Here is a 16741-nt window from a genome sequence, read left to right on the forward strand (position 1 = left end):
GAAAATAAAATAAAATTTAAAAAAAAGGGGAGTTCCCGTCGTGGCACAGTGGTTAATGAATCTGACTAGGAACCATGAGGTTGTGGGTTCGGTCCCTGCCCTTGCTCAGTGGGTTAACGATCCAGCGTTGCCTTGAGCTGTGGTGTAGGTCGCAGATGCGGCTCGGATCCCGCGTTGCTGTGGCTCTGGCGTAGGCCAGTGGCTACAGCTCTGATTCAACCCTAGCCTGGGAACCTCCATATGCCGCGGGAGTGGCCCAAAGAAATAGCAAAAAGACAAAAAAAAAAAAAAAATATGTGCATAAAATACTGGATCACCAAAAATGGTGATTAAAAAACGAAAAAAAAAAAAAAAAGTTTCTTGGACATACTTAAATACACACGAAAAAACTGAGAAAATGGAATTGTTGAACAAATAACTATGCTTTTCAATGTTTTTTCCCCCAATATTTCTTGGACAATGCAATTTATCTTAAATTTATAATCTACTAGGTTACTTTGCTAAAATCTAGCAATTTTATACAATAATAATTCCATTTCCTCCCCTCATCCTTTGTGCAACATTGTCATGTATATTACATGTTACAAACCCAACAATACAGTGTTATCATCATTGCTTAAGCAATCATGATTTAAAAAAAAGAGAGAGAGAGAACTCATCTTTTGTATTAGAGAATTTCCAATGTGCAGCATTCCTTCCTGTGGTTCTAAGTTAGTTTCCTTTAATACTGCCTGTAAGGCAGGTTGGCCTACAATGAATGGTTACTCTAGTCTCTGTTTACATGACAATGTTGTTATCTCACCTTTACTCAGAAAGTTAGTTTGCAGCAATGTAGAAGTCCTGGTTGATAGTTTGTTTCAGCACTCAGAATATGCCACTGTACTGTCCCTTGGCCTCCACTGCTTTTGAGGAGAAGTCAATCAGCAGTGTTGTCTTCCTGTTCATGATGAGTTATATTTCTCTTGTTGTTTTCAAGATTCGCTTTGTCTTTGTCTCTTAGCAAATTGACTAAGATGTATCCAAGTGTGGTTCCCTTTTGTGTTTATCCTACTTAGAGTTCAGTGAGATTCCTGGATCCCTCAGGAAATTTTTTTTTTTTTCATTAAATCTGGCAAGTTTTCAACCATTACTTTTTCAGCCCTTTTCTTTCCCTTCATCTTGGATTCCCATTACAAGTATGCTTTGGAACAATGATTACTGATCCACACATCTCTAAAGTTCTGTTTATTTTTCTCTAATCTTTTTTCTTTTATTCTTTAGACAATTTCCATTAAACTTTCAAATCTACAAACTCTTTACTCTGCTAGCTTCAAAAAGATCCATTTTTGAACTCACCTGGTGAAAGTTTGTATTAGCCGTCATTTTTGTTCTCCATTATATTTTCTATTTATTGAGAGTTCCTATTTGACTCATTGTTAGTCTATTTTTAACTCCTTGAATATAATTCCTGTAATTCTTTGAACACACTTATAACTGCTTTCAAGTCATTGCTAAATACAACCTCTAGGCCAACTAAGAGTCCATTCCTATTGACAGTTTTCAACTTGCATATGGGTCACACTTCCCTGTGTGACCTTGCTATATCTATTAATTTGTGGTTGAAAACTCCATTTAGATAAAACCAGATGCTATTTAACTTTCTGAGGTTGTTAGTTTCTTTTTTGTTTGTACTTAGTAAAATGCATACTGAAACTGTGCAATCTGTATTCCCCGAAGTGTTCAATTACTTTTGTCTCTATTCAGTAATTTTATTGTGAATTTTTAACCTGGCTCCCTGGGGACTATCCTTTGTCTGTATAGCTTGGTGGTAAATCAATAATTTGAGCAAAGATTCTCAAATAGCTGAGACCATTAGGCTTTCCTTCTGCAACTGATGTTTGTGTGGGGTTAGGGAATGCACTCAAAGTTGCAAAAAGTTCTCAGGTTAGGGCTCCCTTAGGTCTGCCCAGGCACACAAGGAGATTCCCTATCATAAAGGGATGTTTACAGAGTGTATCCACTTTTTGTATGACTTTCAAACAGGATCTCTCTGCTAAATTTCCAAATAATCTATCATTTGCTTTTGGACTAGGGCTGCAACTTTGGCCTAGCAAAGGTATAGGTTTTCCCTATCTGTCCTCAATCAAGTCTGCTAGTTTTGGTTGGCAAAGGCAGAGGCTTCTGCCCTCCAACCCAGAATCAAGTCTGCCCACCTGGCAACAGAGCTGATGGTTTTCATGACCATCCTAGACCGGAAAGCTACAGTCCTCATTAGCACAGATTGGGAAAAAAGAGGGGGAGGTGACCGAAACAGCCACAAGCACAAGGGCCAGAGGATCCCTCTGTTCTTACCTGAGCTCTAGTAGTTTCTCAAGAATAAATGCTCCTGAATTTATCTGCCCTTAGGCAATTCCCAGTGCCGTGAAATGGTTGTTTTGATGTTTTTTCCCTTTTCAATTTCATATTTTTTTCCATAAAGGAAATGCACTACTTCATGTCATCATTATCAGAAGTCCCCTAAACATTTGCTTTTGCAGAAATAAGAATATTTTACAGGCCCTTAGGGCTATTCTGTAAATTTTTCTATAACCAGCAAAATAAACACATTAAAATTACAAAAATGAGGAGTTCTCTTCGTTGCTCAGCAGTTAATGAACTGACTAGGATCCATAAGGATGTGGGTTCGATCCCTGGCCTCACTCAGTGGGTTAAGGATCTGGCGTTGCTGTGAGCTGTGGTGTAAGTCTCAGACATGGCTTGGAACCTATGTTGCCGTGCCTGTGGTGTAGGCCGGCAGCTGTAGCCCTGATTTGACCCCTAGCCTGGGAACTTCCATATGCTGCAAAAAAAAATTACAAAAATGAGTCTTTTTTTAAAAGTCATCATAATTATTCAACTACACAGCTGATAAGATTTCTTGTGAACTTTTTCTTTGTGTAACCAATAAAATGTGATTGAAGCAGAAGGCCCAAAGACCAGGCTAGACAAAAGCAAAAGCACACAGACAAAAAATCTGACCTCAGGTAAAACCAGCTGTACTTTCGGTACTCTTTTCTAATCTCAGTAGAGTCTCATCAGGCATATAACATTCATGCTCTAACTATTTATACTATTTTCATATGGATGCTGTAACAAATTACCACAAACCTGGCAGCTTAACACAATTTTTTTTTCTTTTTTTGTCTTTTTAGGGCTGTGCCTGTGGTATATGGAAGTTCCAGGCTAGGGGTCAAATCCAAGTTGTAGCTGCTGGCCTACACCACAGCCGCAGCAATGCAGGATCCGAGCCACGTCTGCAACCTATACCATGGTTCACAGCAATGCCTGATCCTTAACTCACTGAGTAAGGCCAGGGACTGAACCTGCGTCCTCATGGGTACCAGCCAGGTTCATTACCGCTGAGCCAGAATGGGAGAACTCCCCACAACACAAATTTATTATTTTACAGTTCTCTAAGTTAGAAGTCTGACACAAGTCTCACCAGAGTTAAGCAAGGTGTCAGCAAGGCTATGTTCGTTTTGGAGGATCTAAGGGGAATCTATTCCTTGCCTTTACCATTTTCTAGAGATACCCTCATTTTCTGGCTCAAGACCTTCTTCTACTTACAAATTCAAGAATAGCAGGCTAACTTATTCTCACATCATATCACTTTGAGACTATCTCCTGCCTCCTTCTTCTACTTTAAAGAACTCTTATGATTACACTGGGCCCACAAGGTAATTCAAGAAAAGCATCTCAATCTTAAGGTTAGTTGATTAGCAACCCTAACTTCATCTGCTCTCTGAATTCTTTCTTGCCATGTAACGTACATTTACAGGTTCTAGGATGCAGACATCTTTAAGAAGTAGAGGTTGGAGTTCCCATCGTGGCGCAGCGGTTAACAAATCTGACTAGGAACCATGAGGTTGCGGGTTCGATCCCTGCCCTTGCTCAGTGGGTTAAGGACCCAGCGTTGACGTGAGCTGTGGTAGGTCACAGACTCGGCTTGTATCCCAGATTGCTGTGGCTGCGGCATAGACCGGTGGCTACAGCTCCGATTAGACCCCTAGCCTGGGAGCCTACATGTGCCACGGGAAGCAGCCCTAGAAAAGGCAAAAAGTCAAAAAAAAAAAGAAAAGAAAAAGAAGTAGAGGTTCTGCCTACCACACCACCTTCTTATTAAAATCTCTGCTCAAAAAAGCTCTCATAAATTTACATTTGGACATAAATGTCTACTAAGGCTAATGTCTGTGTCATTTCTAAGGCTATTTTATTATAAAGAATAATTAATCAAGAGATTAAATCTCTAATGATAGCTTCAGGATCAGCCATTAGAAAGTATTTAAAGGTCAGGTACATAAGAGGCAGAGAGAAGCAGCCAAGAAATCACATCACTAATTACCTTTCTTATACTATAAAACTTGGTCATGAAACTGTACACATAAAGTCCCCATCTTCCTGACTTTTTTTTTTTTGTCTTTTTGCTATTTCTTTGGGCCGCTCCTGCGGCATATGGAGGTTCCCAGGCTAGGGGTCTAATTGGAGCTGTAGCCACTGGCCTACGCCATAGCCACAGCAACGCGGGATCCAAGCCGAGTCTGCAACCTACACCACAGCTCATGGCAACGCCGGATCGTTAACCCACTGAGCAAGGGCAGGGATCGAACCCGCAACCTCATGGTTCCTAGTCGGATTCGTTAACCACTGCGCCACAACGGGAACTCCCTTCCTGACTTTTGAAGTAAAAGGCTTTTGCTTTAGTCTCCCAGAACTCTGCTGAGTCTCAAATGTCTGGCCCAAGAGTTAATTACTAAGAAATGTCAAGATGTACCAAAAAAAGAACAGCTATTGGCTCAGGAAACTGGTAACAATTTAAAATCAGCCACATAGCAGAATCATCAAACTCCCAGTTCCCTGAAAGATACAAAGGGCTGACACACCATCTTTTTTTCTTTCTTTCTTTCTTTTTTTTTTTTTTGTCTTTTCTGGGGCTGCACCTGTGGCATATGGAGGTTCCCAGGCTAGGGGTCGAATCGGTGCTACAGCTGTCAGCCTATGCCACAGCCACAGCAACGTGGGATCCAAGCCGAGTCTGTGACCTACACTATAGCTCACAGCAACGCCAGATCCTTAACTCATGAGCGAGGCCAGGGATAGAACCCACCACCTCATGGTTCCTAGTCAGATTCGTTAACCACTGAGCCACGACGGGAACTCCAATCTTAAGCTGTTTTTAAGAAAGCAAACCCAACCATATGAAAACTGCTGACTGCAAGCACAAAACCCTCAAACTTATTGGGTCCAGAAGACTGATGATGCATGAAACTTCACCCTGATGCCAACCAATCCAAGTGAGCACAAGTCAAAAACAGACCCTGTGGCTCCTTTTACAGTGCTTTTAAAAACTCTTCCCCGAAAGCCATCAGGGAGTTGGGTCTTCTTTTGAGCATGAGCTGCCCATTCTCCTCGCTTGGTGCCCTGCAATAAACAGTCCTTCCCTCATCACAATTCAGTGTCAGCAGATTGGCTTTGCTGCGTCAGCCCAAGCACAAGTTCAGTAACAATCATGCCCATGTATGTTTTTAAGAACTGTTTCATCAAATGCACTTAAAAATGTAACAGGCAGGTGCTTGATATAAAAACTGAAACTAAGAGATATCAAAACAGATCATAGATTGGGAGTTCCCATTGTGGTTCAGCAGGTTATGAACTTGACCAGTATCCATGAAGATATGGGTTTGATCCCTGGCCTTGCTCAGTCAGTTAAGGGTCTGGCTTTACTGTGAGCTGTGGTGTGAGTCTCAGACACAGCTCAGATCTGGCATTGCTGTAGCTGTGAAGTAGGCCAGAAGCTGCAGCTCCATTTCGACCCCTAGGGTGGGAACTTCCAAATGTAGCAGATACAACCCTAAACAAACAAACAAAAGAGATGTAGACTAACTTGGACCATCAATATTAAGTAGTTGACATAAATGTTCTATTTTCTAAAATTTGATTAATCATAATTTGTTTCACTCTGACAGGGTCAATTTTTACTGTGTATGTATGATGTAAAAATATTTTGCATAACGCTTTTCAAAATTCCGCTGTCTGCTTTATTATAAACTTTAGTTCCATTAAAAAAAAAGGAAATGTTTGGAGTTCCCTGGTGAAACATCAGGTTAAGGATCCAGTTGGATTTCCCGTAGTGGCTCAGTGATTAACGAATCTGACTAGGAACCATGAAGTTTCTAGTTCGATCCCTGGCCTTGCTCAGTGGGTTAAGGATTTGGCATTGCCGTGAGGTGTGGTGTAGGTTGCAGGTGCAGCTCCGATCCTGAGTTGCTGTGACTCTGGCGGCCCAAGAAATAGCAAAAAGACAAAAAAAAAAAAAAAAAGATCCAGTGTTGTTACTGCAGTGGCTCAGGTCACTGCTATGGCATGAGTTTGATCCCTGGCCCAGGAATTTCCACAGGCCACAGGTGCAGCCCAAGAAAAAAAAGTAAATGTTTAAAATGTTTACAGGTGATGTGTATGTTATTCCTCAGTTGCTAAGAAACACGATGAGTAATTTTTATCAGTGAAAATTTTAAGAATTTTTATATTTAACAATTATAATTTTAAAATTCTGTTTTAAAAAAGCAGAAGTATGAGAACATTATGAAATCTTCTTAAGATGCCCTGTTCACATTAGGCCCCAAATACAAAGACACCATCCCATCTTTTGCCATTCTCAACCATCTGTTGCTATACCCCAGACTTACCAAACTACTTTCAGGTTTCAAGTTCATTTAGGCATCATCACCTCTAATGCTCTTCTTCTGTCCTGAATATCTTTTTCCTTTATTTTCTTCATATTTTAAAATATTTTTACTTGAATATATTTTTATCTAACTTCATCTGGTTTATTCTTACTTGCCTTGAAGGAGTCAGGTAAGGTACCATGTCCTCTGGAAACATTTTCCAACTTGATCTGTCTAGAAAGGGGGTAGTTCATATGATTTTGCACCAAGTCCTACGCTGCCTTCTATGAGAACAGTTATCAACAGTGTTGCCACTTGTTCCCTTATCTCTATGCCCCGCTTCTAATCCCAAAGCTAACTGAAGCAAAGACCACATTTTATCCTTGATATCCTAGAATCTGCTTCAAAGTAAATATTTAAAAGTAATGTTTGCTGAATAAAAAGAAAACACACATACTTTTTTCTTTTCTTTTTTCTTTCTTTTGTCTTTTTGGGTCCGCACCTGCAGCATTTGGAGGCTCCCAGGCTAGGGGTTGAATTGGAGCTACAGCTGCTGGCCTACGCTACAGCCACAGCAGAGCCAGTTCTGAGCCTCATCTGTGACCTACATCACAGCTCATGGCAACACCAGATCCTTAACCCACTGAGCGAGGCCAGGGATGAGGCCTGTGCCCTCAGGGTTATTAATCAGATTCATTTTCACGAGCCACAATAGGAACTCCAACACACACATTTTTAATATGTTTAATTTTTAAATAATTGTCAATTATTTCTAACCTTCTAATATTTAAGAAAAATAAATGAAATAAATGGAAGTGATATGGCAGATCGATATGACACAGATCCCTCCTCCCCCACAGACACACCAAAATATCTGATAAAATGTTTTTTAAATACATAGCTGAACTTGAAAGAATAACAAGGAGATTCCTGAGTGATAGAAACAAAAAGGAAACTGAAAGGCAGAAGTAAGCATGCAAGGTGATTCTGAAGAAAACCAGGAGATTATCAGCTCTGCACAGAGGCCCTAACAGCTATGGACTAGAGACTGGGATTTTACAGGGTAAGTCTTTAAGATGTTAAAAGCCCGTTAGTATAACTCACAGAAGTATCTGCAAAATCGACCGATCTTTCAAAGACTAGAGAGACTGATAATGATGGAAGAAAATTTTATTTATGTCTGAGAATACCACGTATTTAGCTTAGCAATGATAATGTAAATTATATAACTCTGAGATTATATAATTAGCCCAGGGGAAGTGGTCTCTAGCACGGATCCAGGCTAGGCTATGTCCAAGAACACCCCAACCTCATAATAAATATAAATAAGGCTAGGACTGAAAATGATGATTCCAGAAGTGTAATATTCAGATATTAGCATCTCTCGCTTATGAGGCACTGGGAGTAGGAATGCCTGTATTTTTTCCAATGATGTTACGAATCTCCCTAGAAAGTAACCTAAACACATCAATTTCCTCCTGTATCCTTTACATTTATTCAAGTATTGTCTGTGCTTGAACCCTCCATCAATCCAAATCAATACAAAGGTTGTATAAGATTTTGAATGGCCTCTCAAGAATATGGCGGTACTTGAGGCAAGGAACTGTAACTGAGACTTCTATACAAAGCCTGGATATTAGAACAGCCACCTCAATAAAATAACAATTCAAGGCTCAGATGGTTTCAATGGCAAATTCTATCAAGCATTTAAAGAAGACATCATCAGTTTTACACAATCTCTTCCAGGGAAAAGAACAAAATACTTTGCAACTTATGAGGCCAGCATTTCTCTGATATCAAAACGAAAGTATAACAAAACTACAGACCAATATTTCTCATTAACACAGACACTAAGGTCCTCAACAAAATATTAGCATAACAAATTCAGCAATATATCTAAGTACTAATAAATAGTATACCATGAAGAAGTGGAGCTCATCTGGGGAATGCAAAACTAATGAGATTATCTAAAAGTCAACCAATGTAATCACCATAATAAAAAATCTAAAGAAGAAACAAGCAATCATATCAATTTAAGCAGAAAACGTGTTTGACAAAATTCAACATCCATTCATACAAAAACTCTCAGCAACCTAGGAACAGAATTTCTCAACCTAATAAAAAGCATCTATGAAAAAACTATACCTAACATCATATTTAATGATAAAAGACTAAATGCTTCCCTCTGAGATTAAAAACAAGACAAAGACATACACTCTCACCATTCCTATTCAGTATTTTACTACAGCCTTAGACAGTTATAAAAGACAAGGAAAAATGGAGTGCTCATTGCAGCCCAGAGGGTTACAAACCCAGTTAGTATCCATGAGGAAGTGGGTTCAATCCCTGGCCTCGCTCAGTGGGTTAAGGATCCAGCACTGCTGTGAGCTGTGGTGATGCCGCAGGTGTGGCTGGGATCTGGCATTGCTGTGGCTGTGGGGTAGGCCAGCAGCTGCAGCTCCAATTCTACCCCTAGGCTAGGAACCTCCATATGCTGCCAATGCAGCCCTAAAAAAGCAAAAAAAAAAAGAAAAAGGCAAAGAAAAAAGAGCAAACATGGAGATTGTAAAGGAAGAGATAAGACTACCTCTATTCACATACAACATGACTGTTAACACAAAAAATGCAAAAGGTACTGCAAAATTTCTCCTAGAATAATTGAATTAGTAAGGTCACAGGATATAAGGTCAATGAACAAAAATCAGTCATATTCCTAGATACTAACAGCAAAGAGCTAGATATGAAAAATTTTTAATAATATCATTAAAATACATAATTTAAAAAAGCAGTAATTAGATATAAATCTAACAAAATGTATACAGTTTCTGTATGGTGAAATCAAAGAAGACAAATAATTGGAGACACCAACTATGATCATAAAATAGAAAACTTATTAGCATAATAAACATAACAATTCTCCCCCAAGGCAATTCCAATCAAAACTCCAGCAGAACTTTTGGTAGACATAGACAAACTAATTCCAAAATGTAAACAGGAAAGCAAAGGAGCTAGAAGAGCCAAAACAAACTGAAAAGAAAGGAAAAGGTTGAGGAATCACACTACCTAATTTAAAGATTTATTCTAAAACTATAGAAACCAAGAGTATTTGGACATAAACCTACACAAATATGGCCAAATAATATTTGATAAAAGTGAAAAAGTCAACAAAGAAAATTCTTTTCAACAAATGGTGATGGAACAACTAAACATCCACATGCAAAAACGTCATATAAAAATCAACTTGAAATGGACAATAGCTCTAAATATAAAGTTATAAAACTCTTAGAATAAAACACACATGTAATCCAAGTTAATGTCACTTGTGACTAAGTCACAATGACAACACGACTCTCTGATATATGATGCAAAAGGCACTTCATCTCTATGGAATTCTTTCCAAAAGACATAAAAGAATAATTATAAAAGAACTAAGAATAATCATAAATTTTTTACTTAAAAAAATTTTTTTAAAGAGGTAAGTGAAATTATAAAGGAGATTCTACAAAATACCTGACTAGTATCCCTAAAAAGTTCAATGTGATAAAAAAATGAGGCCAGACTGAGAAATTTTCACAGAATAGAGGTTAAAGAAACTAAGAAGACATGATGACTAAATTCAATGTGTAATCCCAGATTAGATCTTAGAACAGAAAATGGAATTAGTGGAAAAACTTGTTAAATTAAGTTTAATAACAATTAATCAATATTGGTTTCTCCATTTTGTCATATGATCATGGTAATATAAGTTGTTAACAGTAGGGGACACTGGGTAAAGGGTATCCTGGAATAGCCTGTACGATCTTCACAAATTTTCTATAAATTAAAAATAAGCCAGGAGTTTGCATTGTGGCACAGCAAAAACGAATCCAACTAGGAACCATGACGTTGCAGTTTCGATCCCTGGCCTTGCTCAGTGGGTTAAGGATTTTGGTGTTGTGAGCTGTGGTGTAGGTCACAGACTTGGCTCGGATCTGGCATTGCTGTGGCTGTGGTATAGGCCAGCAGCTGTAGCTCCGACTGGACCCCTATGCCACAGGTGCAGCACTAAAAAGCCAAAAAAAAAAAAAAAAACAAAAAAAAGGCCACATTCTTTTTAAGTTTATAATTTTTGTAAATAGGAGAAAGCTTTGTGACCTTGTGCAAAGCATTCTTAAACATGGCACCACAAGTACAATCCATAAAATAAAAAATTGATAAACTGAACTTCATCAAAATAAAAACATTTTATTCTGGAAAAAACACAATTAAGAGAATGAAAAGCTATATCTAGGAGTTCCCCTGCGGCACAGAGGGTTAAGGAACCAGCACTGTCACCACAGAAGCTTGAGTTGCTGCTGTGGCGCAGTTTTGATTACTGGCCTAGGAACTTTTGCATGCCAAAAGTAAGGCCAAAAAAAAGAGGAAAGAAAAGCTATGTCTAGAGAAAACATTTGGATTCAGAATATATAAAGAACTTTCAAAACTCAATAGTAAAAAAACAACCTAATTAAAAAGTCAATAAGGCACTCCCATTGTGGCTCAGTGGGTTAAAAACCTGACATAGTCTCCATGAGGATGTGAGTATAATCCCTGGCCTTGCTCAATGGCTCAAGGATTTAGCGTTGCATAGATCCCAAATGTGGCTAGGATCTGCTGTTGCTGTGGCTGTGGTATAGGCCTCAGCTGCAGTTCCAATTCAACCCCTCACCTGGGAACTTCCATATGCCACAGGTGCAGCCATAAAAACAAAAAAAAAAGTAAACAAAAGACTTGGACACTTCACCACTGAGTATATATGATGGCCAATAAATACATGAAAGAAACTCAAAATTCAAATTAAAACTAGGATGAGATATCACAACACACCTATTAGAATGGCTAAACCTAAAAAACCTGACACCAAGTGCTGCTGAGGATGTACAGCAACTGGAACTCTCATTCACTGGTGGTGGGAATGCAAAATGGTACCATCGCTCTGGAAATCAGTTTCGCTGTTTCCAGCTGAGTGAAAGAAGTCAGTCTCATATGGTTACTATCTGATCCTACCTCTATGACACTCCTGAAAGGACAAAACTCTAGTGACTGAGAATACATCAGTGACTGCCAGACATTATAAAGGAGAATAAGAGTTTGGAGGAGGTTATAGAACTATTCTATATCTTGATTGTGATGGAAATTTAAAAAAACCTATATGTGGAGTTCCCACTGTGGCTTAGCAGGCTACAAAGCTGACTAGTATCCATGAGGACACAGGTTTGATCCCTGGCCTCATTCAGTGGTTTGAGGAGCTGGCATTGCCATGAGCTGTGCCGTAAATCACAAACGCGGCTCAGATCCTGCTGTTGCTGTGGCTGTGGTGTAGGCTGGCAGCTACAGCTCAATTTCAACCCCTAGGCGGGGAACTTCCATATGCCGAAGGTGCGGCCTTAAAAAGAAGCAAAACAAACAAACAAAAAAACGAAAAAAAAAACACAAAGAAAACAAACCAACAAAAAAAAAAACCCTATACCTGTTTTAAAGTTTAGTGAACCACTCATCCAAAAAAAAGGTCACCTTACTATATGCTAATTTTAAAAGTAAAGTTTTAAAAAAGTAAATGGGAAGGTTAAAAAAACTACTAAAAAGTGATTTTCATTAATATATAAATAAATCACCAACAAGTGATTCATTAAAACAAAGAATGGTTATTTTATTCATTCAATGAATATTTAACTATGGATATGTGTAAAATACAGTTTTTTTGAAATTTATATTAAAAAGCTGAGCAGAAGTTATGCAACAGCACTTAGATTTTGATAAATGTACTACGTGTTACTATCTAATAAATTCTCACAATAACCCTCAAAGGTACATATTATATATTATTTTGATTTTACCAATGTAAACACCAGCTCAGAGAAATTAAATAACCTGCCCAAAGTTGCTGAGATAATAAGTACTTTACCTAGAAATTAAATATTAGTTTGTCTAATTCAGTGTCTGGCCAAAGAGTAGATGTTCAATTAATGTTGAATGACTGAATGCATGCAAATGCATGCTCTATGATACCAAGCTGCCTTCTGATATATTTTGTCATATTAAATACATGTATTCACATAAAAATAAGATCGAAAGAGAAGCTGGATGGATTATATTAAATGGGTAATTTATTTATTAAATTCCTTATATAGTTCAGTTTTCAAAAGCTCACATTAAAATAATAGGAATATTTATGAACCATGCAGTTATTGCAACACAAATAATTTTTATTTTTTTTAACATGTGACACAATCTACTTGATATAGTAATCACAGTGAAATGAAGAAAAAAGAAACAGATATCATTTCCTTCCTTAGAAATTCTTAATAAAAAAAATTAAAAGACCAACTCACACCAACAGAATAATTTTAAACCAGTATATAAATTTCCTTTAACTAGGTCTCCTTTCTTGACCATGTACTCATACTTGGGCCATTTTGGTGGTAGTATGTTTTAATACCAACTTCTCCAAAATAAAGAAATGCTGCAAATAACTGAAAAAATATTAAAAGACCCTTAAAACAATTTAATGTGATAAATGTTTTATATGAATGTATCACATTTAAACTTAGATACTGATGAGTTTTGATGTTATTGCTTAATTGAGAATCAACATTTTATGTCAATTCAATTTTCAACAATATACATTTAGTTTTCTATGATATTTGAGTGTTCTATGCTAATCATCAGAATTATAGCTAGGTACAAACTAAATTATGACAAACTGTGCAGCAAAGACTTAACTGCAGGCCTATGGCTGCTATCTCAGAAAGGCTTACTTGCAAGGCTGACCTTTGGCTGGCACTTGGGAACTCGGATTTGGGGAGAGGTCTCACCATTTTCTTAACTAATAAGAGTTATCATGCCTACACTATTGGTACAAGCAACATGGTTTAAGCTGAACACACGCTTTCCTTCCAGGTGCCTGAAATTTTGTTATATAGCAGTCAGAGGGTGCCTATATGACTAGTCTCTAATTAAAAAACTGAGAGCTGTCCCTCTAACAAGCTTGTCTAGTAGACAACATTTCATATGTGTCGTCAACTTGTGGCTAAAGGAAATGAGTATATTCATCAGGAAAAGACTCTTAAACACTTGCACTTCCTCCTAACTTGGCCTCAGACACATTTTCCCTTTGCAGATTTTGCTCTGAATGCTGCCACTTTAAGAAATCATAGCAGGAGTTCCCGTGTGCTTTAGCATTAACAAAACTGACTAGTACCCATGAGGACGCAGGTTCAATCCCTGACCTTGCTCAGTGGGTTGAGGATCCGGCATAGCCATGAGCTGTGGTATAAGTCACAGACATGGTTCAGATCCCACGTTGCTGTGGCTATGGCACAGGCCAACACTGCAGCTATGTTTTGACTTAGCCTGAGAAATTCCATATACTGCAGGTGCAGACCTAAAAAGACCAAAAAAAAAAAAAAAAGAAAGAAATCATAGCAGTAAAATCAGTTACACGCTGAGTTCTGTGTATCCTCCCAGCAAATCATCAAATCTGAGAGAGGTCTTGGGGCCTCCCTGACATATATACACACTAAAGTAAAATATATACTTACCATCTTACCAGGCAATGTGCTCTTGGAGGAAAGTCGTTATTCATACACAGCAAATCTTGCATAGATTGTGGAATAACATCTACAGAAGCATTTGATAATGAAAAAGTCAGTATGTTCACTCTAATGCAGAATTTTATCATACGATTTAAAGAAATCATCTATAACCTATCTTGCTAATCCATGTAGTTTTGCCATTGCTTAAAAATTTATATCTAAGGCTAACTCTTAAGGAGGGGAAACCAATGTCTCTCTCCTGCTCTTTTCTTCAAAAAAAAAAAAAAAAAAAAAGTCAACCTACAAAATATATGTGTGTTTATCATTCCTATGTTTATATTTTCCATTGTTCTAAATCATGACTCAAACAATTCTGTAATAGAAAGGCTTGTTGTATTTCTTCTTCTTGGCCTGACCCTGCATCCACTTTTTTTCAAAATTAGAATTAAAATTTTTTCAACTCTACCTCCGATGGCTAGCCTTTACTCATCCCTGGCCATCTTAAATATTCTTGTAAAACCACTAAGCAGCTTCCCATTTATAACCAATCTATCTGTAAATACTTACACTACTATCCATAATAAGACACTAACATCAATTATCTTATTTATACTCATAAGTGGATGATAAATTCAAAGTATAAAGAATAACATTTGTTCATAAAAATATTTTCTTTTGCTATATAGCTATAATTGCCTAGCAAACTTATGGTTTCTTAATTTGGAAAAAGAATAAATAGGAGAACACTAAGGACTTCATGCTCTACTTAACAAAAGCAATAAGCAAATCCAACATAAAAGATCATTGCTCACATCTTCAGACCTGATAATATAGTTTTAATCATTTATCTCCAAATTAACTGGGCTGATGGTTTTCCTGTAACTTCGACCATTAAGTTACAGTTTCAATCACAACCAAATTAAAACAGCAAAATACATACACACATGAAACAAAAATACTTTTACTATCTTATTTTTTATATAATAATTTTTATTTTTTTCCATTATAGGTGGTTTACAGTGTTCTGTCAGTTTTCTACTGTACAACAAGGTGACCCAGTCACCCATACATTCTTTATTCTCACATTATCATCCTCCATCATAAGTGACTAGATAATAGTTTCCAATGCTATACAGCAGGATCTCATTGCTTATCCATTCTAAAGGCAATAGTTTGCATCTATTAAACCCAAATTCCCAGTCCTTCCCAGTCCCTCCTCCTCCGTCTTGGCAACCACAAGTCTGTTCTCCATGCCCATGATTTTCTTTTCTGTGGAAAGGTTCATTTGTGCCATATATTAGATTCCAGATATGAGTGAAATCATATGGTATTTGTCTTTCTCTTTCTGACTTCACTTAGTATGAGAGTCTCTAGTTCCATGTTGCTGCAAATGGCATTATTTTGTTCTTTTTCATAGCTAAGTAGTATTCCATTGTGTGTATATACCACATCTTCTTAATCGAGTCATCTGTCGATGGACATTTAGGTTGTCTTCCATGTCTTGGCTATTGTGAATAGTGCTGCAGTGAACATGCGGGTGTATGGGTCTTTTCCAAGGAAAGTTTTGTCCGGAATATACCCAAGAGTGGGATTGCTGGGTCATACGGTAGTTCTATGTATAGTTTTCTGAGGTACCTCCATACTGTTTTCCATAGTGGTTGTACCAATTTACATGCCCAGCAACAGTGCAGGAGGGTTCCCTTTTCTCCACACCCTCTCCAGCATTTGTTATTTGTGGACTTATTAACAATGGCCATTCTGACCGGTGTGAGGTGGTACTTCATAGTAGTTTTGATTTGCGTTTCTCTAATAATCAGTGATGTTGAGCATTTTTTCATGTGCTTGTTGGCCATCTGTCTATCTCCTTTGGAGAAATGTCTATTCAGGTCTTTTGCCCATTTTTCCATTGGGTTGTTGGGTTTTTTGCTGTTGAGTTGTAGAAGTTGTTTGTATATTTTAGAGATTAAGTGCTTGCCAGTTGCATCATTTGAAACTATTTTCTCCCATTCTGTAAGTTATCTTTTTTGGGTTTTTTTTATGGTTTCCTTTGCTGTGCAAAAGCTTGTCAGTTTGATTAGGTCCCACTGGTTTATTTTTGCTTTTATTTCTGTTGCCTTGGGAGACTGACTTGAGAAAACATTTGTAAGACTGATATCAGAGAATGTTTGCCTATGTTCTCTTGCAGGAGTTTGATGGTGTCTTGTCTTATATTTAAGTCTATAAGCCATTTTGAGTTTATTTTTGTGCATGGGGTGAGAGTGTGTTCCAGTTTCATTGATTTACATGCGGCTGTCCAGTTTTCCTAGCAACACTTGCTGAAAAGACTGTCTTTTTCCCATTTTATGTTCTTGCCTCCTTTGTCAAAGATTAATTGACCGTAGGTGTCTAGGTTTACTTCTGGGTTCTCTATTCTGTTCCATTGGTCTGTGTGTCTGTTTTGGTGTCAGTACCACACTGTCTTAATTATTCAGGCTTTGTAGTATTGCCTGAAGTCTGGGAGAGTTATGC

The 16741-nt window shown here is 37.7% G+C and overlaps 1 protein-coding gene across 2 annotated transcripts in view; it reads right to left on the reverse strand.

Moving 5' to 3' along the window:
* Positions 1-16741, reverse strand: part of RAB3GAP1 (RAB3 GTPase activating protein catalytic subunit 1) — a 132082-nt gene that overhangs the window by 73323 nt on the left and 42018 nt on the right. For both annotated transcript variants that reach the window (XM_047772059.1, XM_047772057.1), the window contains exon 5: positions 14240-14318. In XM_047772059.1, coding sequence (XP_047628015.1) covers positions 14240-14318 — 79 coding nt within the window. The remainder of the gene's footprint in view (positions 1-14239; positions 14319-16741) is intronic.

This window comes from Phacochoerus africanus, chromosome 3 (genome assembly GCF_016906955.1).
Source record: "Phacochoerus africanus isolate WHEZ1 chromosome 3, ROS_Pafr_v1, whole genome shotgun sequence".
In the NCBI taxonomy this organism is placed as follows: Eukaryota; Metazoa; Chordata; class Mammalia; order Artiodactyla; family Suidae; genus Phacochoerus; species Phacochoerus africanus.